At 43.8% G+C, this 22,092-nt stretch overlaps 1 protein-coding gene across 4 annotated transcripts in view; it reads left to right on the top strand.

Annotated features, from left to right (window-relative positions):
- The window catches only part of METTL8 (methyltransferase 8, methylcytidine), a 1,591,180-nt gene that overhangs the window by 1,479,967 nt on the left and 89,121 nt on the right, over positions 1 to 22,092 (top strand). For all 4 annotated transcript variants that reach the window (XM_044075524.1, XM_044075523.1, XM_044075522.1 and 1 more), the window contains one exon: positions 5,490 to 5,555. In XM_044075524.1, coding sequence (XP_043931459.1) covers positions 5,490 to 5,555 — 66 coding nt within the window. The remainder of the gene's footprint in view (positions 1 to 5,489; positions 5,556 to 22,092) is intronic.

Genomic DNA, 22,092 nt, shown 5'->3' with positions numbered 1-22,092 from the left:
TCTACTGTGTCCAGGGTATTCACAAAGTGTCTAGCTCCAGCCATTGCATTTTTCAGGCAGAGAAATTTTAAAATGTATCCATACTTGGACGATTGTCTTATTCAGGCAGAAAGCCAGGACTTGCTATTACAACACCTGGCATTTGTAAAGAAACTTCTAACCTCTCTGAGGTACACCATCAACGAAAATAAATCCCACCTAGTACCCTGCCAACAGATTGTATTCCTGGGAGCAAGCTTGAACACAATTTCCCAGATGGCATTCATCACTCTGGAGAAACAAGTTTGACAACTACTTCAAATTATTGGCCACAAAACCCCAGCTATCTGCAAGGAAAATACTGCAAGCCCTAGGGTTCATGGCCTCTTGGATTTTACTAATTCCATATGCAAGACTGCATATGAGAAAACTCCAGTGGTATCTAAAAAGCCTATGGTGTCAACATTCTCAGGACCTGGAAACAATGATTTCTATCATTCCTTGTGTGAAGACAGAGTTCCTTTGGTGGGCAGAGGCCTGCTACCACAACAAGGGGCTCCCTTTCACTCTACCCCCTGCCGCCCAAACCCTAACAACAGACGCATCAGACTATGCATGGGGGGCTCACATGGCAGGGCAGTGCATTAAGGGCAGATGGAACCCAAGACAGATGCACCTGCATATCAATCAAAAAGAAATGTTAGCTGTACAGAATGCTCTGACAGCCTTCAAAGATCGTATTCTTCCAGGACAACTATTGGTAAAGACAGACAACACCACAGTTATGTGGTACATAAACAAGCAGGAGGGAACCCACTCATACCCTCTCTGCAGACTAGCCATGGCTCTGTAGAACAAAGCCTTGAGCTACCAAGTACACCTGCAAGCTCAATTCCTGCCAGGCAAACTAAATTCACTGGCAGACGACCTAAGCAGAAATCTCATGGACCAACAAAAATGGAAACTAGAACCCAAAATATTCAACCTCTTGAAGAACAAATGGGGGACTCCAGAGGTAGACCTGTTTGCCTCCCCTCAAAACTACCAATTGCACAAATTCTGTACATGAACTCCCCACAGCCAAGCTTGGAAAGTGGATGCCCTGTCCTTCACCTGGGAAGGCCTCTCAGTTTATGCCTTTCCTCCTCTGCCTCTCCTCTCAAAGATCCTACTAAAGATCAAACAAGACAAGCCAAGGACAATACTGATTGCACCAGACTGGCCACGCCAGCACTGGTACCCCCTCTTGTGCAGTATGACACTGCTACAACCATGGCACCTGCCTCAGACCCCTTCCCTGCTGTCCCAGCAGGCGGGCCAGATTCTGCACCCTCAACTTCAAACCCTGAACCTTGCAGCCTGGCTAATTCCTGGAGCTCTCCCCTAGCATTCCTCAGTAAGCAGGTACTGGATGTCATTCTGGAGGCAAGGAGGCCTAGTACTAGAAAATCCTATGCTGAAAAGTGGAAAACATACTGTTCCTGGAGCCTAGCTCAGGGGATGGGCACAGTGGTGCCCAGCTTACCTCATATTCTACAGTACTTAACAAAAATGCTCCACAAGGGCCTATCCTTCTCGTCAGTTAAAATTCATGCTTCTGCCATTTCAGCACATTATAATACTGAGCCACCCCTTTTCTCTCACTCTTGGCTAAAGCAATTAATTCCTTAGAAGGGCCAAAAATTTAAGACCCCCCCCCCCAGGAGAGCTCCCACTCCAGCCTGGGACCTTAACTTTGTATTGGAAAAGCTCTCTTCCCCCCTTTGAACCAGCTGCTACAGCAGAGTTGAAATTCCTTTCTTGGAAAACAGCCTTCCTTCTAGCCATCACTTCAGCTAGAAGGGTGTCTGAATTACAGGCCCTTATGGCAGTGGAACCCTTCATTATCTTCCATGCAGATAAGGTTTTCCTCAGGGGTAATTTTTCCTTTATGCCCAAGGTGGTGTCTTCTGCGGCCCTAAATCAGTCCATTAATTTGCCTACTTTTTTCCCTAATCCACAAAACCAAGGGGAACGAATACTGCACTCCCTGGACGTGCACAGATTACTTAGATTCTATTTGGACAGGACTAAGCCTATCAGAAAATCTGAACAGCTGCTAGTTAGCTTTGCTGCAGGGGCAGAGGGGAAGGCTATTTCAAAAAAAGCCATTTCCAAATGGATAACCCATTGCATCCATTTCTGCTACAAGTACCATGGAAAACCTACCCCACAGAGGATAAGATCACATTCCACCAGAGCTGCATCTACCTCTGCGGCATTTCTGAGAGGGGTCTCTACCAGGGACATCCTAGAAGCTGCTACCTGGAGCTCTGTACATACCTTCACCAAGCATTACCACTTGCCTATCTTTTCTAAATCCTGAGCTGGATTTGCCACTGCAGTCTTGCAGGGATTAATAGCTGGCCCTAATGCTCTTTAACGTCCTCTTCCCTTCCTTAGCTTTGGGAATTAACCCAAATGTGATGACTGCAACAGTGAAACACGAAGAACATAGTACAGTTGTATACACTTACCATAAATGTAGATGTTCGAGTGTATTCACTGTTGCAGTCCTGGTTACCCTCCCTCCAGCCCCCTGACTTCTCTTGCCTCTACCTTTCCTTCTTGTTTGGCATATATTTTATCATGTGTATTTGCTTTTGGCTGGGGGTGTTCCATACCATATAATTGCTTCCTATTGTGGGGGCACCTGACATCTGGGGCAAGAAAAACTGATGTAATGGCGTCGGCTGCATGTTTTATACCCGTCGACCTGACGTCAAGGAAGAAGCGACAGCATCCGACGCAGAAATCCAAAGACTCATATTCAGGCCGGCTGAGGGCTACCTGTAGGCAGATAACCCAAATGTGATGACTGCAACAGTGAATACACGCGAACATCTACAGTTATGGTAAGTGTACACAACTGTACTTTTTTCACCTGAGGTAGTAGCTATGGCTAGATCCATTGTTCAGACTGTGGGGTACATACCCAAGTTATGAGTAACACCATTGCTTCCTCCACTGATCAACCTGATAAGTATCCTCCTTTCGAAGAAGATTCTGTGTCTGAGGACTCTTACCTGTTGGATCAATTGGGTTCCTCTGATAAAAAACAGGTACCCAAAAGGTTGTTTTCTTTTTCCCCAAATGTTGACTAGATTTAGAGATATATTCAGCTGGGAGCTATGTTTGGCTGCCCCCAATATTAACAGGGTTTATGATCTCTTGGCAGTGAGGCACCATACATTGAGACCTTTCCTCCATTAATCCCATTGTTGGAGGATGCCTTCCAAAATGCTTGTAGTTCCCCGTTGTTTATTGAAGCTTTGCCTAGGAAAGTGAAATTTAGAGTATGTTTAGCCTTGCCTGGCCTCCAAGCCCCGCTTTGTCTGTAGACCGTGCTTGAGTGGCCCCAGTGACTTCTGCTTATAAGATGATTATGTCATCTTCTCACCCAGCCCCTCAAGTTAGGAAAGTGGCTAGAATCTTTGAAAGTGAAGCTGGCACAGTCTAGCACAAAAGTTTTTACAGTGTTGTATGAGGAAGTTTGTACTGAGATGCATGTGCAGTTTAGAAGAGTTTGCTGCATCATTGCCCACAGAACAAAAGGTCTGTGCTATAGATAATGTCTCCTATGTTTACCCGGTGTCAAAACATGACTTAAAAGTGCCTTGGAGGGGGTTGATACCATTTCTAGAAATGCAGCATTATCTGTGATGATTAGGAAGTATGCTTGCTTGCACTCCCATATTTTTTCTGATGTATTTAAAAGCAATTAGCCATAAAAGGTCCAAGGTTCAGACTGCTAGTTAAGTGCTCTTTCAAACTGACAGTATGACAATTGTGGAATAATGATCCCATGTTTGCAAATAGGAGAATAGAGTTGTTGTTTATTATTAGAGAAATAAAATATCATCTGCTTTTCTTATGATGTTAGTGTTATTTCTTAATGTTATTCACAACCCCATATCTTGAAATGGCAGCTCATGCTGATTTTAAGTTCTTAACATGGAAAACTGTTTTGCTTATTGCTCTGACATTTAAAAGGTGAGTTTCTGAGCTGCAAGTTCTGAATATGGGACAACTTTACCAAATTCTCTAGAGGGATAAGGTTGTGTTACGTACTAATCTTTCCTTCATGCCAAAAGTGGTCTCTGAATTCACTCTCAGTCATTCTATTAATATTCCTGTGTCCTTTCCAGAATCTAAGGATAAGGAAGCGAGGATATTTCATACCTTGGATGTGCATAGGCAGCTCCAGTACTACCTTGACAGAATAAAGCCTTTTAGGAAGACCAAAAGGCTTTTTATTTCCTTTTCTGGGGCAAACAAAGCTCAACCTGTCTCTAAGCAATCCATTACACATTGTGTCCTTTGGTATTGTTTTTTTGTTACACCACCATGGAAAGGCGAAGCCAGGCATGGTAAAGGCACATTCCACCAGGACTGTGTCCTCTCTTGTGGCATATTGGAAAGAAGTGGACTCTAGAAGTATTGCAGAGCCAGCAAATTCGTCCTCCATCCATACCTTTACAGAGCACTAAAGTCTGGATGCTTTTTCTAGATCCAGAGCAGACTTCACATGGACCGTTCTTCAAGGGCTTCAGGACCCATATCCTTCCTTCTCCCATATTGGGTAAGCTTTGAGAATCTACCCATATGCCAGTAAAGCAGAGTGTTTATTTAATATAGTACAGTTGCAAAGTTCCACTTGCCTGTAACAACAGATGTTCATAGAACACACTGCCTTACTGGTGGTACCCTCCCACAATCTCCCTTTTGCTGGGTGTATATTGCTGGATGTTGGAGTGGCTGTTGTATTTTGGTTCAGCAAGCTTTTTGTTCTGTGTGTATGTGTGTTTTACTTTGGAACAGTAGGTGTTCACAAAGCTTGCATTTCCATCTACTCTTCCTGTGGACCCTAGAAAACTGAAAGGGTTCTTGTCTGTAAGTGTGAAGGGCTGTCCTGGTCTCGTTAGGTGACTGGTTCTTCCCTCTCACAGACAGGTAGTGGAGGAGTTCTGAACTTTGACATACTGACAGAGGGAGGGTAGCATGACTTTGTGCTACTCATATGCCAGTAAGACAGTGTGTTCTTCAAACATCTACTATTACAGATAAGTGGAACTTTCACTAAGAAAGTACAGCTGCATAAGTGTAAGCCATTGACTAAGTGACCTCCAGGTACCAAAGAGCTAAAGAACACAAGAACTTTGTGCCAAGACAGGATCCTCAGAACAAAAGAGTCAAGCCTGCCAGAAGAAAAACTGATATAATGTGTGCACATGTCTTTTATATTTTTTGAATTGCTGAGGAAAGCACTACTTTAAATATTGATTAATCTTAATAAGTAGCAGTGCATGTGACTCCAGTGGCTGTTTATTCCAGTAAGTGCTACTTTAAATTGAAGGTGACAGAAAAACTTTGGGTGATACTTAGAGGTAATCAAATTAATATACGTTCATTCCTTACACTAATACTTTATCTGCTGTTTAAATGTTGTTTTACATTTGTTTGTATTTCAGGCCACTGCTTGTTTGACAACTTTTATGTCAGAGGAGATGGAACAAGAGTATATTTCTTCACGAAAGGTATGTATGCTCTATATCATTTAAATATGTGTTTTAATGAAGCAACAACTTTGCAGCTGCTACATTCTAGATTTTATTTTGCAGATGCTAAATGTTACTTATCTGTTATGTTATTTATATCTATAAATGTGTTTGGTTCTTTTCTTGTGTGAGCTTTTTCATATGGGTTGTGCCTGCAAATGGTCCACTGAGATCAGTGTAGTACCCATGTAAACAAATATGAATAAATAAATAAATGTTGCAGACTACAGAGTTACAACAATTGCTTTAATAAAGAAAAATAACAATGAGTAGCCTCTGTTGATTCATACTGGATTGTGAATTCAGTATCCACCTCTACAAATGGCAGCGGCTTATATTTAAAGATATTTAAGCATGTTCATTCATATTATTTACTTTCTATTAAATGTTCACCTCTTTACTGATGCTGATGAGGTAATCTTATCATCAAAGGCATTGATCTGAACTATTGGTGAAGTACATAGCATTTTGCATTTTATTTATTTTAAAATGGGTAGTAAATATATGCATGTATGTGTGTGTGTGTGTGTGTATATATATATATATATATATCTATATATATATATATATATATATATATAGATATATATATAGATATATATATATATATATATATATATATATATATATGATCACTACAAAATACCGAAATTCCACAATCCCGAAATTCTGAATCTCAAGGACCAGAATCTTGAGATTGCAGAATCTCGAATGTAGTGAATGGGGATTGCTGTACAGTGCAGAATGGGAACTTTGCCATTCACTTCACTGTAGTGCAGTCTCGGAGTTGGTATATTTAAGTTGCAGGGGGTGTGTGAGGGTGCAGCCACCCACATGGGGGGTGCAGGGGGGGGCTTGCCCCCCTGCATACACGTTAGAATAATTTGTTGTATGTTTTATTTATTTATTTTTATTTTTTTTTTTAAGTTTTGAGATTCTGCAATCTCAAGATTCTGGTCCTCGGGATTCAGAGTCTCAGGATTGTGGAATTTCGGTATTCCGTAGTGATTCTATATATACACATATATACACACACACACACATAAAATATATATATATATATATATATATATATATATATATATATATATATATATATATGATATATTTGTGTGTGTGTGTGTGTGTGTGTGTGTATATATATATATATATATATATATATATATATATTATGTGTGTGTATATGTGTGTGCGTATGTGTGTGTGTATATATATATATATATATATATATATATATATATATATAATTTTTTTTAATCCCACCCTCAAGATACTTACAGTATTTTTAGTACGTTAGATGTATCACCATTAAACTAAAAGGGATTTAGAACCCAGAAGTGTGATACTGTGTTGTTCATTAGCTTGGGTTCTGACCTCGACCTCCATGTAATAACAGGGTAAGGCTAACCAGCCCATTTCTTGTTACTGTGTGAGGTAAGCACTTCTGTTTAGTTGATGTCCTTCAAGGATGCATCTGCAGTCATAACATATGGGTTGTCCTGCCTCAGGCAGCCCTTCGGTCTGCCGGATTCCAAAGTCTGGGTCTGGCCTCGGCTGATGTCGCACTTTCCCCGACGTCAGAGCGTCTGGGGTATAAAAGCATCAGCCGACGCCATTTTCCTCAGTCTTTCTTGCCGCGCGGTGCCCGAAGCAGAAGCTGTTCGCAAGTGCCGGTCGGACAGATCCAGAGATTTCAGCTACCGAAGACTTCGAAAAAAGCTAAGTACCCCGTTGGGGACTCTTTCTTGCCTCAGCCGATGTCAGACAAAGTAAATAATTGTTTAACTTGTGGAAAACAAATACCTCATAAGGATTTCCATTCTTACTGCCTTCCTTGCTTAGGCCCAGACCACGACGTATCAGCTTGTTTAGCCTGTGCCTCCTTCAACCGACGGACTCTTAGACGTCAGTCAGAGTTTGCAGAGGAATTTTTTGGAGCCGCTTTTGCTTATAAAATGCCGTCGGAGACTCTGACTTCGCATATGGTCAAAAAACGCAAGGAAAAGGACCGACACTCACGGCCCGCGGTTTCGGCTGAAACCACGGCTAGGCCTACCGCGAGTGTCTCGGTTTCGGCCGAAACTGAGTCCACGGCGATTCCTTCTACCGAAACCATACTTCCGACCACCGAGGCCAGAGAGGCCCCGGCTGAGTCGGCTTCAGAACTCCCTACCGAAGCTAGTGTTCAGGAATTGTCCGACACCATACCTTTGGACATTTCTACCCCTGCACGTGGGGCAGCTAGGCCCCCAGCTTCTATGTCTATTAAGGCCTTCTCCAGGTCTAAAGCTGCCAAACTTTCAAAAGCTTTGCCTGCCAAATCTACATCCCAGAGGCCTTCCTCTAGTTCACAGATCCTCAGCCTTGCTGAGGACCTTATCTCCTTAATTAGGGGTTCACAACCTCACCCAGACAGGGCCTTTCAACCTCCTCCAGACAAAAGGCCCAGGACTGACCCCTCTGAACCTCACTCCTCAGATTACTCCACGGATGGATCTGATTTGTCAGACCACCAGGAAGGGGCCTACTCACCTTATGAGGATTCAGATGCAGAGGAATTTATCCCTTCGGTCTCCCCTCCTGAAGAATTTTCCTTTGGGGAGATTTTACACTCCATGAGAGAGCACTTTCAATGGCAAGGTCAGGATTTCTCTGATTCTAGAAAAAGATTAAGGACCTTTTTGCATTTACCTCAGCATAGGCCCTTAGCTATACCTCCTGTTCTAAATGTAATTGATGATGTGTACAATGATGTCAGTACAGCCCCTGATTCTCTTCCTCCGGCCCCTGTCAAACCTGACAGATATTACAGGGTCCCGGATTCTCATTTCCATCTGTATAAAGCCCATGCTGCAGACCCAGAAACTATTTCTCGGGGCCCTAAAGGGGTTGCAGCCACTACTGCCAAAAATCCCCTACCCTCTGAAAGAGAGTCTAGAGCTTTAGAGAGATGGGGAAAAAAGGTTTATACATCTGCTACTCTTTCTGCCAGGGCATTAAACTGTCAATTCCATATGATACAGTACCAAGAATTTTTGTTAGATCAACTGAATAAGAAACTTTCTTCTCCTGAACCCTTAGGCCGTAAATCCCTTCAGGATTTGGTACATAACTCACAGCAGGTTAGTAATCATTTTTTAAAATGTGGCTATGTTGCACTGGAGGCTTCATTTAGGTCAGCTATGACTGAGGCAGTTATTCGTTGGCATGCCTGGCTAAAGGAGCAGTCTTTGCCAGACCATGTCAAAGCTAAACTCCTCGATGCTCCAATGGAGAAACAAAATTTATTTGGCTCCCCTGCACAGGAGATTCTAAAAAAGGTTGAAGAAAAAGCAAAATCTGTGCAAACAGTTAAAGATTTCCTGCAAGTTCAACCACCGAGGTTCAGCAGAAACTGGCCTACAAAGAATTGGTCCTTTCCAGACTCGTCCAGAGCACAGAGAGGCAGGAACAGGCGCCCTAGAGGCAGAGGTCAATCGAAGGGCCCCTACAGAGGCCGTCAGTGGCAGCCTGCCAACCAGAAGAGTAGTGCAACAGCTACAACTACAACCACTACTACAGGACAGACCCAATGACTTGACTCTGATTCCGCCTACCAGGGATCAACTGGAAGCACCCTTGGGCTGAAAGCTGGCTTTATTCTCATAAAACTGGAATTGCATTACAAAGGATACATGGACATTGCAAATAATAGACAAAGGATACAGGTTTCACTTCCACACTTTGCCAAAAAGAAGAGGAATGCCAAACCTTCCACCAAACCAGAAGGCAGAGGCTTTAAGACAAATCAGCAATTTACTTCAGATGAAAGCTATAGAAAGGGTGCCATGTACAGAACAAGGCCAAGGATTTTACTCCAGACTATTCCTTGTACCAAGAAAAGAAAACCAATGGAGGCCTATTCTCGACCTGTCCGCACTGAACACTTATCTCATTGTGCCAAAATTCAAAATGCTGACCCTACAGCAACTTCTTCCCATGTTGGGCAAGGAGTCTTGGCTGGTGACTCTAGATCTCAAGGAGGCATACCTGCACGTCCCTATCCGACCAGATTGCAGAAGACACCTCAGATTTCTTGCAGGATCAGAGCATTATCAATTCTCAGCATTGCCCTTTGGCTTATCTACTGCGCCCAGAGTATTCACGAAATGCCTGGCATCAGTAATTGCACATTGCAGACTTCAGGGAATTCAAATTTTTCCATACCTGGACGACTGCCTAATACAAGCGGACAACAAGAAAAAATTGTTAAAGGACTTGGCCTATGCCATACACCTGCTACAGAACTTGGGATACACAGTCAACATCCAAAAGTCAAGACTAGTACCATCCCAAAGGATAACCTTTTTGGGCGTGGATCTGGACACAATCACCCAGATGGCTTTTCTCACAGAAGAAAAACAAAAACAACTTCCAGATTACTTCATGATTCTGACAAGACAAACTCAGCTTACTGAAAGGAAAGTCCTGCAGGCCCTGGGTTACATGGCATCCTGCATACTTTTAATTCCACATGCCAGGCTGCATATGAGGAAATTACAATGGTACCTAAGGTGTGTATGGTCTCAACACAGTCACAGTCTAGAAACCATGATACTAATCATTCCATGCCTTCAAAAGGAATTCCTGTGGTGGGCTCAGGCCTGCCAGTCCAACAGAGGGTTGCCTTTCAACAAACCAAAAACAAGGCAGACCATCACCATGGACACCTCAGACCGAGGATGGGGAGCACACATGGGGGACAAACGTATCCAAGGCCTATGGCCTCAAGGGCAGCTAAGCATGCACATAAACCAAAAGGAAATGCTGGCAGTGAGGCATGCAATCGAGGCATTCAGACCCTTCCTCCAACAAGGACATCTGTTAATAAGGACAGACAACACCACGGTCATGTGGTACATAAACAAACAGGGAGGCACACATTCCTACCCTCTATGCCGGATGGCTATGAATCTGTGGAATCTATGCCTGAATCTCAATATCCAGCTGCAGGCCAAATTCGTACCAGGAAAAGAAAATGCACTAGCAGACAGCTTAAGCAGAACTACCATGGATGCACGAATGGATGCTGCATCCAGACATCTTCAAACTCATAACAAAGACATGGGGAATGCCGGAGATAGATCTGTTCGCCTCCCCACTCAACCACCAAATGAAGACCTTCTGCTCAAGGACATACCACCCACAAGCATGGAGGGTGGACTCTCTCTCTTTCAGCTGGAATGCCCTAACAGTATATGCCTTTCCACCTCTCCCATTGATGTACAAGGTTCTACTGAAGATCAGGGAGGAACAGCCAGAAGTGATACTAATAGCTCCGGACTGGCCAAGACAACACTGGTACCCACTATTGAGAAGCATGTCTCAGGCAAATCCATGGCCTCTTCCCCTATGGCCTCTTCTTCTAACGCAGAACAATTTCAAGACCCTGCATCCCAACTTGAAAACATTGCAGTTAACTGCCTGGAAAATTCCTTAAATCCCAACCAAACTGTTTTATCTCAGAGGGTGAAGGACATTATCCTGGAGGCTCGCAGACCTTCCACAAGGAAGACATACTCAGCTAAATGGAAGAGATTTCTCATTTGGAGCACATCAAAGGGCACAGAGATCACAGTGGCAAACTTAGCACACATCCTAGAATACTTAGCAGAATTGTTCCACAATGGCCTGTCTTATTCTTCCATTAAGATTCATGCTTCAGCAATTTCAGCAGAATACAATATGGATCCACCTATCTTCTCACACTCTCTTCTCAGGCAATTTTTGAGAGGGATCAAAAATGTTAAACCTCCAAGAAGACCCCCAATACCTGCATGGGATCTCAATTTTGTGCTGGAAAAACTGACACTACCTCCTTTTGAACCAGCAGCATCAACAGACCTACAGTTTTTATCTTGGAAAACTGCATTCCTTCTGGCAATCACTTCAGCAAGAAGAGTATCTGAGTTACAAGCATTAATGGCAGTGCAGCCTTTTCTTATTTTTCACCAGGATAGAGTGTCACTAAGAACCAATCCTACTTTCATGCCAAAGGTGGTATCTAGGGTATCCTTGAACCAAGCTATTCACTTGCCTACGTTCTTCCCTAACCCACAGAACAAAGGGGAAAAACGTTTGCACACCCTGGATATACACAGACAACTACGCTACTATTTGGACAGAACGAAAACTAGCAGAAAAACTGGCCAACTTTTTGTAGCATATGCAACTGGGGTGCAAGGAAGAGCAATTTCCAAACAGACAATTTCAAAATGGATAGGAAATTGCATTCGCTTTTGTTACTCCTTTCATGGAAAGACAGTTCCTGAAAATATCAGGCCTCACTCCACAAGGGCCACAGCCACCACTACAGCTTTCCTACGAGGGGTGGCTACCAAGGACATTTTAGAAGCTGCTACTTGGAGCTCCGTGCATACATTTGCCAAGCACTACAATCTACCTTTATACTCCAGATCCCGAGCAGGGTTTGCAACTGCAGTGCTGCAGGGGATCTTAACTACACCATCCTTCTCTTAGTACCTCCTCCCCCAGATTGGCTGTGGTATTCTACCCATATGTTATGACTGCAGATGCATCCTTGAAGGACATAGTACAGTTTTGTACCTACCATAAATGTAGATGTCCGATAGGTATGCATCTGCAGTCAGGATTACCCTCCTTCCCCTCTGTGGTATTCGTAGGGTACTTACCCCTCTTTCAGCTAGCTGGGGGAATCTATTATGGTGTATTTGTTTGTATATACATGTATATAATTTGCAAATGTTTGGAACTTTTCAGCATTTATCCAAATTTAGCCTTCCTAGAGGGCACCTGGCATCTGGGGCAAGAAAAACTGAGGAAAATGGCATCGGCTGATGCTTTTATACCCCAGACGCTCTGACGTCGGGGAAAGTGCGACATCAGCCGAGGCCAGACCCAGACTTTGGAATCCGGCCGACTGAAGGGCTGCCTGAGGCAGGACAACCCATATGTTATGACTGCAGATGCATACCTATCGGACATCTACATTTATGGTAGGTACAAAACTGTACATGTTATGTGATCCTATCTCGCCTACATTCTGAATGATGGGTTCGGAGCCGATCCCTCGGCTCCGACTCGGCACGCTTATGCCAAAGAGCGAAGTCTCTTACTGGCTGAGCTTACCATATCCCAGGATGCACCACTACCAGTCCCCCAGATCTCGTTTGCCGCTAACAAGTGAAGACGTGGTCTCGAGCTGGCTGAGTTAAGTAGTGATTATTTCACTAGTTTTTCTGTCAGGATTTTCTTCATTCTCTACAAAAAGCTGTTTTAACAGCTACTCTTGTGTTTTGAGTGTGTTTGACAAAATTCACTTGGTGAATTTTTGTGTTGTGAGTGTGGACTAGGAGTACCTCTTGTCTGGAAAGGCCTTTCCCGGTCTTTTTATTTGTAGGTGACTTCGGTTCTGTTTCAAATCATTTATATTTCTCTTCTTTAAAGAGAGAGAAATTATTACATTTACAGAGTTACAGAGTTTACAGAGTTTGTGCTGTGTTTGACTAACTCAGAGTATTACGAGTGATAACTGTAAGCCTATTCTAGGTGTGTCACCAGTGTTCTTTACAGTTACTTTCTGAAAATTTCTATAATGTCTCAGAATCCTAGGCCTTCGGGCTTCAAGAAATGTGTAAAATGTAGCTTCAAAATGTCCATCACGGACGATCACTCGCTATGTGTGTATTGCTTAGGGGCAAAGCATTTACAGGAATCATGTAGTGTATGTCACGCTTTTTCCTCAAGGGTCCTCCAGGAGAGGAAAAATAAATTAATTCTTAAGGGATTAATTAAACCTTCTTTCGAAGAAGCTTTGGCATCCTCTCCTTCTCCGGCCAAAAAGAAAAGGGTCGGCTCCGACCAGTCCGTCGGATCCGATCGCTAAGAAACAAAGGCAGGCCTCTCCTTGGCTCCAAGGACTTGGGCGAGGTGAACGGTCTGCCTCGATGCCACCAGTATCGACTCCTCTGGCTTCGGAGCCGATAGCTGGGGCATCGAGGGGCGGGTCATCTTCGTCGGCTCCTCTGCTCTCGGTGCCGACAAAGGTTGCCCGCTCACACACTTCCCCCTCGGCGAAGTCCACCTCGGCACCGATGGAATCTGGTGTGTGTATTCCCTCGGCGCCGATACTCATCGAGTCGCCTCGGAGCCGGTCCCCTAGCCCTTTGGGGCCGTTGGAGAGGCCGTCTCGGACCCGTTCTGTTTCCTCTCGGTCTTGAGGATGTCAGATTCTGATATAGACAGGGTGCTCCAAAGACTGTTCCAGTCCCCAGTCTTCCAAAAATTTGTTTCGGTTCCGACCCAGTTGGCTTCGGAGCCGATGACCTTGGCCCACCCCATTGCCATTCCTCCTCCGACTGCTTCGGCTCCGTCGGAGCAGGTGCTGTTGGAGCCGATGGAGATCTCAGGGTTGGCTCCGACCCTTACTCCAACCGGCCTTGGTCCGAGTTTGTACGCGGGCGTCTTGGCTGGACCCGGGGTGATGTTTGGGACCTATGCTTTCGGTTCGAGCCTCCCCTCGGTGCTTGCTGCGGGTCTTCCGTCGACTATCACGGCTCGGGGACGGACACTCCCAGGATTCTGGGGTCCGGCTTTCAGAGCCATGAGGAGTGCCTTGGCCAAGTCCTCTTGGCCATCTCCCGGCTTTACCGGCACCTTCCCTGGGCGTGGAGACTGGGTCTTTGGCAGTTCCCCTGTCCGTAGTCAGCGGAGCCCGGGGCCTGAGGTTACCCCCAGTGGGGGTTCCCCTCCTCCTGAGGGTTCTTCTGAGCTGTCTTGGAGGAACCCCAAGGAAGAGATCGTGCAAGAGGAAGCACGTGGACTCCCGAGTCTATTACTTCAGACACTGATCTGGATGATGCAGAGGGTCCCAGTCGTCCTCGGATGATGTCTCCTTTGCAGACATCTTAGAGATCCTCAAACAACGAGGCGGCTGGATATCCAAACCCCCCTCTACTGACGAGTCAGTGCTCCTCAAGGCCTTTGGGGCTCAGCCCTCCACCTCCTGGGTGTCTCCGCCCTTCGACGAGCTTCTGGATTTAGTTTGTCGAAGGGCGTGGGAACCAGATACCGTGGAACCAGTCCCTTCTCGTCCAAATAAATTTTTGTCTGCTCCCCGAGAAGGAGTTCCTTACTAAAGGCGTGGCTGTAGATGCCATGGTGGTGGCATCTGCTACACAACAGGACGTGGCAGAGGCTTCAACGTCCATCCATCCTCCTAATAAGGAGTCTAGGAGTATGGACAGATGCGGAAGCGCACCCTGACTTCAGCGGCCTTTACGTTAAGGTCTCTGAATTATTTGGCACATTTTACCAGGCTTCAGAGGGATCTGGTCAAGGAGTTGTCAGATTCCCTCTCGGGTAACCTACCTGAGCAGCTGGCCCAGTCGGTTAGCTCTCAGTTGGCTATCCTTCGTCAATTTCTAACTTCGTCCATGAGGCTCATTTCCTATGCGGCCGAAGGCGGGTAAGCGGCAGGCACAGGCGTGGCTCTGAGGAGACAAGCCTGGCTCCGCTTGTGTCAGTTCTTGAGGCCTTCAAGTCTTCCTTCGCCGGCGCTCCCTTTGATGGGTCCTCCTTGTTTGGACCCAAGGTTAAAGACACCCTTACCGCTGTGAGCAAGAGGAAAAACTTTATCTGCCGTAGGTGCCGTTATTCCACTCCCTTTGGCCTTACCCCAAGGCTAAAGGAGGGGAAAATGTGGTTCCAAATCTCGAAAGTTTTTCTCTCAACAGCAGGAAGATTCCCCTTCCAGAGGCAGAGGCGGGAAATTTTTCAGGAGACGCCGTCCCAGAGGCGGCAGAGGGCCCGCAATTCCGGAGACCGCGAGTCCTTTCGTGGCTCTTCAGCCTCCCACACGTCATGAGGGATTGCCCGGCTGTGCTGCTCGAGCCAGTCGGGTGTCGTTGCCAAGCACCTAAAGCCTGGGAGTCTATCACTCAGGACAGATGGGTGCTTCGGATCATTGCCGGAGGTTACACCATCCCATTCACATACTGCCCCCACCGTCCAAAAGAATCCCGGACCCACCACCCAGTCAAAGGGAAATGGCAGCCGCAGAAGCTTTAAAGCTGCTAGAAAAGGAGTCATCCAACCGGTCCCCACAGACCAGATCGGATCAGGAAATTACTCCAGGTTCTTTTAGTGCCAAAAAGACAGGGGACCTGAGACCAATATTGGATCTCAGCAGACTGAACCAATCCATCCACGAAATCCAAATTCGAATGGTCACGTTGCAATCCATTCTACCACTGTTGGAGAAGGATGTTTGGATGTGCTCCTTAGACCTCAAGGCCGCCTATTATCACATACCGATACATCAGGCGTCCAGGAAGTATCTGCGCTTCAGCCTGGGAGTCAGTCATTACCAATTTTGCGCTCTGCCCTTTGGCCTCACCACAGCCCCAGGGTGTTCACCAAGTGTTTGGCAGTAGTGACGGCTCACCTGAGAAGTCTTGGATTCCAAGTGTTTCCCTATCTGGACGACTGGCTCCTGACTGCAACCACCAGGCATCTTCTAATGGACAACCTCAAAGCCACCATCTCCCTGGGTGTTACCCTGGGGATTACATTCAATTGGTCAAAGTCTGTCTTGCTGCCCTCTCAGCATAAGGTTCATAGGAGCAGAGATAGACTCAAGATTGATGCGTCTTTCTTCCTGCGAAAGGATCCAAACTTTACAGGGCCAAGTTCAAGCTCTAATCTCGAGATCCAAAGCCCCAGCCAGGATGGTTCTACAAGTTCTAGGCTCAATGTCTGCCACGGTTCTTTTAGTCCCTCTGGCAAGATTGCACATGAGAATTCTTCAGTGGCTATTGTCAACGCAATGGTCCTTTCAGGATCTTCACCTCAATCATCACATCATGATTACGGATATATGCAAAGGGACCTTCGCTGGTGGCTTCAGACATCCAATTTGGATCAAGGAAACCCCTTTGTTCTTCCCTCTCCAGTGGTTACCCTGACGACAGATGCCTCCCAGATAGGGTGGGGGGGGCATTGTCTGGGCAGGCTAGTTCAGGGCTCCTGGCTTCCAGACGAAGCTCTTCTCCACATCAATGTGTTGGAGATGAGGGCTGTACTTCTATCCCTACAAGCCTTACACAAGTTTCTTCCTCAGGGTATCATCGCCATCCACACAGACAACATGTCGGTGGTTTGGTATCTGAACAAACAGGGAGGGACCAGATCATACCCCCTTTGCAGAGAGGCCATGAGAGTGTGGGAATGGGCTGTAGCTACCAACCGCTTCTTGGTAGCGACCCACATCCCGGGAAAGTCAAATATATTGGCAGACAAATTGAGCAGGACAATTCTCTCTCCTCACGAGTGGTCTCTAAACCACACAGTAGCAGCTCAGGTTTTCAGGAGATGGGGGCCGTGCTGCGACCTATTTGCAACTCCATTAAACACCAAGTGCCAAAGGTTCTTCTCTTTGATCCCACATCAGGGAGTACCAGCCATGGATGCTCTAGCACAACCTTGGCAAACAGGGCTACTTTATGCCTTTCCTCCAATTCCGCTTCTTCCCAGAGTTATTCAAAAAGCCTCTCAACTGGGGTCTTCAATGATTCTGATTGCCCCGTACTGGCCTCGTCAGGTATGGTTTCCCTACCTGAAGAAGCATGCAGTGGACGATCCGTGGACTTTAGACCTGATTCCGGACTTGCTAATCCATCAGTCGGGACTTCAACATCAGTCCCTTCAATCTTTGAAATTGACAGCTTGGCTCCTCCACTTCCGACTTTAGTTAGAAGGCACACTCTAGACCGGAAGTTGTTCACATTTTATCTTCGCCCACAAACCCACCACTAACAAATTGTACCTTAGTAAGTGGAAGAGGTTTGCTATCTGGAGCTCAACTCAAGGGCTTAGACCCTATCACTGCTCCTGCCCCAGAGGTCTTAAAATTTTTAACATCCTTGTTTAATCAGGGATCTTCTGTCTCAACTATTAAAGTCCAACTAGCGGCTATCTCTAAATTCCACGAATCCATGGATCCTCCTTTGATGAGCAGCAGACTATGCAAAACTTTCATTAAAGGTGCGAGCCTATTAAGACCACAAATTTTTCATCCTGCACCTCCGTGGGATCTTGATTTGGTGCTTGGCATTAACATCTCCCCTTCGAACCGGCTGCTACATGCGAGTTAAAATATCTGTCTTGGAAAACTGCCTTCTTAGTTGCAATTACTTCGGCAAGAAGAGTTTCAGAGCTTCAAGCCCTGTCTATTAAGCCACCGTACTTGATTTTCCACAAGGATGGAGTATCACTTAGGCCTAATCCATCCTTTGTTCCAAAGGTCTGTTCTAGTTTCTGCCTCCAACAATCTCTAGAGCTACCGGTTTTCTTCCCAAAATTCTCCAATGAAGCAGAATACACTCTTCACAAATTGGATGTTCACAGGCAGTTACGCTTCTATTTAGACAGGACTCAGCAACTTCGTAAGTCAGACCAGTTGTTTGTGTCCTTCTCAGATAATAAACTGGGCCAAACCATCACAAAAGCTACTATCTCAAAATGGATCAGAGATTGCATAACTCAGACTTATTCTTCTTGAATAAGCAACTTACAACATCTATCAAGGCTCATTCTACCAGAGCTATGGCTACTTCTATAGCTTTTCATTCCAAGCTCGCTATATCGAAATCTGTGCTGCGGCTACTTGGTCCAATCCGCACACTTTCATTTCACACTACAAATTGGATGTGGCATCTAGAGGACGAGCTTCATTTGGTTCCACGGTACTCAGGAGTGTTTTCCAGTGAGCCACCCAGGATTCAGGTGCTAGGGACGCTGTCCCATCATTCAGAATGTAGGCGAGATAGGATCACATAACATCTTTTAGTTATGTACTCACCATAACTTCAGATGTTTGGGATCCATCTCGCCTACATTCCTAATACCCACCCTCCTTCCCCCTGCCTTGGAGATCAAAAGAGATTGAACGGTTTTGAGTTCTACTGTTTTTATCTTGTTTCATCTGACGATGTTATATAAGCAGGGTGTGCATGTGTGCATGTATGCGGACAAACTAGATCTGGAGGACTGGTAGTGGTGCATCCTGGGATATGGTAAGCTCAGCCAGTAAGAGACTTCGCTCTTTGGCATAAGCGTGCCGAGTCGGAGCCGAGGGATCGGCTCCGAACCCATCATTCAGAATGTAGGCGAGATGGATCCCAAACATCTGAAGTTATGGTGAGTACATAACTAAAAGTTTCTGAGCAGCTGATTTTGATGCTTACCCATTGATATCTAATCATTTGCATAGAGATGTCAGTAAGAACAGAATCTGTAATCTTTGTAAACATCTTTTGTGGTGCAGCTAATTTTGTTTTGATAAATAGTCACAGGACACCAGCTATAACTGTGTGTAGTGGTAAGACTTACTACCCTGAGGAGTCATCCATTCAATTTTTAAATTACTGTGGCAATTGGAGTTGGATGGACTAAGAATAAAAGTAATCAGCTTAAATTCATTTTTGTGACCTTTGTTTCATTTTATTTATCACCATACATGAGTGGTGTACATAAAAAGTGGCCACATTTTTGTGGTAGTCAGTGTGTGAAAGCAAAAGGAAGTCACTTGGTCATTGTTAAAATGATGTGGTTTGCTGGAGATGAGAGCAATGTATGTGTATGAGAGCAGCAAATTGGACTGAGTTGTTGTGGCCATTCTTTCTTTCATTTTCATCACAACTGAAAATCAGATGGTTACACAGATGGTTGCTACCTTTGATGGGGTATGAATGTAGGCTGCAAATAAAAAACAAATCTCAATTGCATAGTCAGTTTCAACTCCTTGCTTCCTAGAATAGTATAGTCATCAGGAAGGCAGAGTTCTTATGCATCCTGTAAGAGTATACTAGTCTTTACAGGAAACTTCCCTGTACTCCTGAAACAAGTGTACTCATCACTGTTTTCAAAGTCTAATTTCTGAAGTCCTTGTAAAGGTGCATACATAAAACTAAGGCAGCTGCAAGCTGAAATGAATTGCTAAGCATGACCGTGAAATGGTCAGCATGGTATAACTAGAGTATGAATTATTAAGGAATTTAAAGTTATGAAAAATAAAGCATATTTCCATATTTTTAGAAATGATGTAAAAATAGAGTGTGATACTGTTATGTTGGGGGGGTGATATGTTCAAGTAGTTGGTTCTAGTAAATAAATGATATTGAAACATGGTGGGTAATTTGAAGACATTCTGAAATGTAAGTTCTTTTTTGGTAAAGAAGTTATGAATATTACCTGCATTTTCATAATTGCATTAATTTCATTACAGCTATGTGAACCACAGGAGAACAAATGGTGCCATGTTATACAAATCATTAAGGCTCACAGTGCTACCACTGATAACTTGCCATCTAACACAAATGGTTTTGTACATTATTATTGTTTTGAATATTGTGAAATTATTATATGTATAACTTGTTTAGATTTGGCAGTATCACAAAACAGCCACATGCTGTCCCCTCTTGTCATACATATTGGTGAGCTTTTGAACAGCTGAACAATTCCCTCACTGATATCTTGTACCTGTCTTCCACATTTACATTTGCTTACCCTGTATTCCTGACAGAGTACTGTGTAGGGAATTTTTAAAGTCTCCACAAACACCTCCATACCCACTGTGGACTCAATATGCCAATAAACTTGAATAAACTCCAGGTAGCTCCAAGGAAACACTTTATTACAGTACTTTATTAAAAATAAAACACAAGTTACGTGCTTTCATTCCTTACATAGAAATGGAACTTCTTCAGAACTAATGCATCTTGCTGACTGACACGTTTAACTAGTCTAAGAACAAACATGTGACTGTAGTTGCTAATTACATTTCAAACCATTAATTTAATTAACATCCTTCTCAAAAATTTTTTTACTAAAACATTCAAATAACTCCTCTAACTTAAACATGCATAAAATATATTTATGTACATATATAAATACATTTAATAAAAATGTGCAAAAATCTGTACATGAAACTGATGAACTGTATAAAATATACTAATTTAGCACAGGAATCAGCAGAAACCCCAAAAAGCTTCTACTATATTGGTATCACCCAAAAAGTGACCCCCACTATTATTATTAAAATATGTTATAATGTTAAAATTTTAAAAATACTATATAAACTATGTATTACTCAACAGGGACAAAATTGACTAAAATTAAGTTAGGCATAATAATGTTTAAGTTTCAACATTGAGCTAATAGAACAAGATTAATTTAACCCTGGGGTACTTAAAGCATTCAAACGCAATTGCCACTTCAACTCGCATTTTTCTAAATGCTCTTTCATGAATCTTCCCCTAGGGTCTTGATTAACCTATTACCGTGAACACAAATTTATGCCCAATATTACCCTGTATGTGCTTACGTAGGGCACTAGTTAATTTATTAAGGAATGAAAGTGCTTAACTCATGTTTTATTTTTAATAAAATAATGTAATTGGTTTCTTGGAGCTACCTGAAGTTTGCTCAAGCTTATTGGAGTACAGAGTCCACGCTGGTTAAAGATGTGTTTGTGGTTACTATGTTTGTTCTTTACGGGATTCGAATTTTTAAAGTCTGCCAGCTCTTTACACTCAGAGAACATATGCTTCCAGGTACCTCTTTCTTCCTCATTACAACTCCCATCTTTTTTCCAGGCAAAAAAACTAAATCTTCTAGATTTTGTTGCATATCTGTGAGCCATACATATGTCCTCCCATTGTTTCATTGTGACTTGCATATCTAATTTCTCTTCCGAATCTTTTCTGACCTCTTCTGATTCATTCCTATAGTTATTTTGCAGTATCTGATATGCCCTACTAAATGTCCCTTTTTTAACAACAACTTCTGTTCTAGATTCAGTTAAAAACTCAACCAGTGCAGGTCTTTAATTTAGGATTTCCCTATCCCCTTTCGCTTTGTCTGTACTCTGTCAATCCCTGATAGGAAAGGCAATCAATAGCTTACAATCCAAGTGTCTTCTTGGCCCCTTTCCATTGTATTACCTTTCCCTGTCTAATTATTTGTTGCCAATACTTTGGTTCCTTTGACAGCTTCTTCCAACAAATTCCAGTCCCCTCTTGCCTGTTCTCTGTACCCCCTAGTTGTAGTTATCCCTATTGGCAGAATCTCCTTTTTTGATTCTCATGTTGGCTTACTTCTTAATATATTTTCTGCTACTTTACGTATGCAATAGTTTCTGTGACCATTGTTATACTCCTTAAGAATTTGTATTGAAAATCCCATTCTTTATTTATTTCTTGAATTAACCTTCTGCTTCATCATCATCACCCATTTCCTCTTTGAATTGTAGTTTTCTGCTTGTGCTATAAGAGCCTTAACTCTAGCTCTAAAATATCCCTTCAAATCTGGTAAACCTAAACCTCCTTGTTCTAGTCGGGGGATGAACTTATACACTTCTCTGTTTTATGCAAATTTTCATAAAATTTCTGAAATATCTCTAATACATCTACATATTTTTCTGTTATAGTTTCCCTAA

This window comes from Protopterus annectens, chromosome 6.part1, assembly GCF_019279795.1.
Source record: "Protopterus annectens isolate FY-2018-M chromosome 6.part1, PAN1.0, whole genome shotgun sequence".
NCBI classification, from domain to species: domain Eukaryota; kingdom Metazoa; phylum Chordata; order Ceratodontiformes; family Protopteridae; genus Protopterus; species Protopterus annectens.
This window is presented reverse-complemented; position numbering and strand designations above follow the sequence as displayed.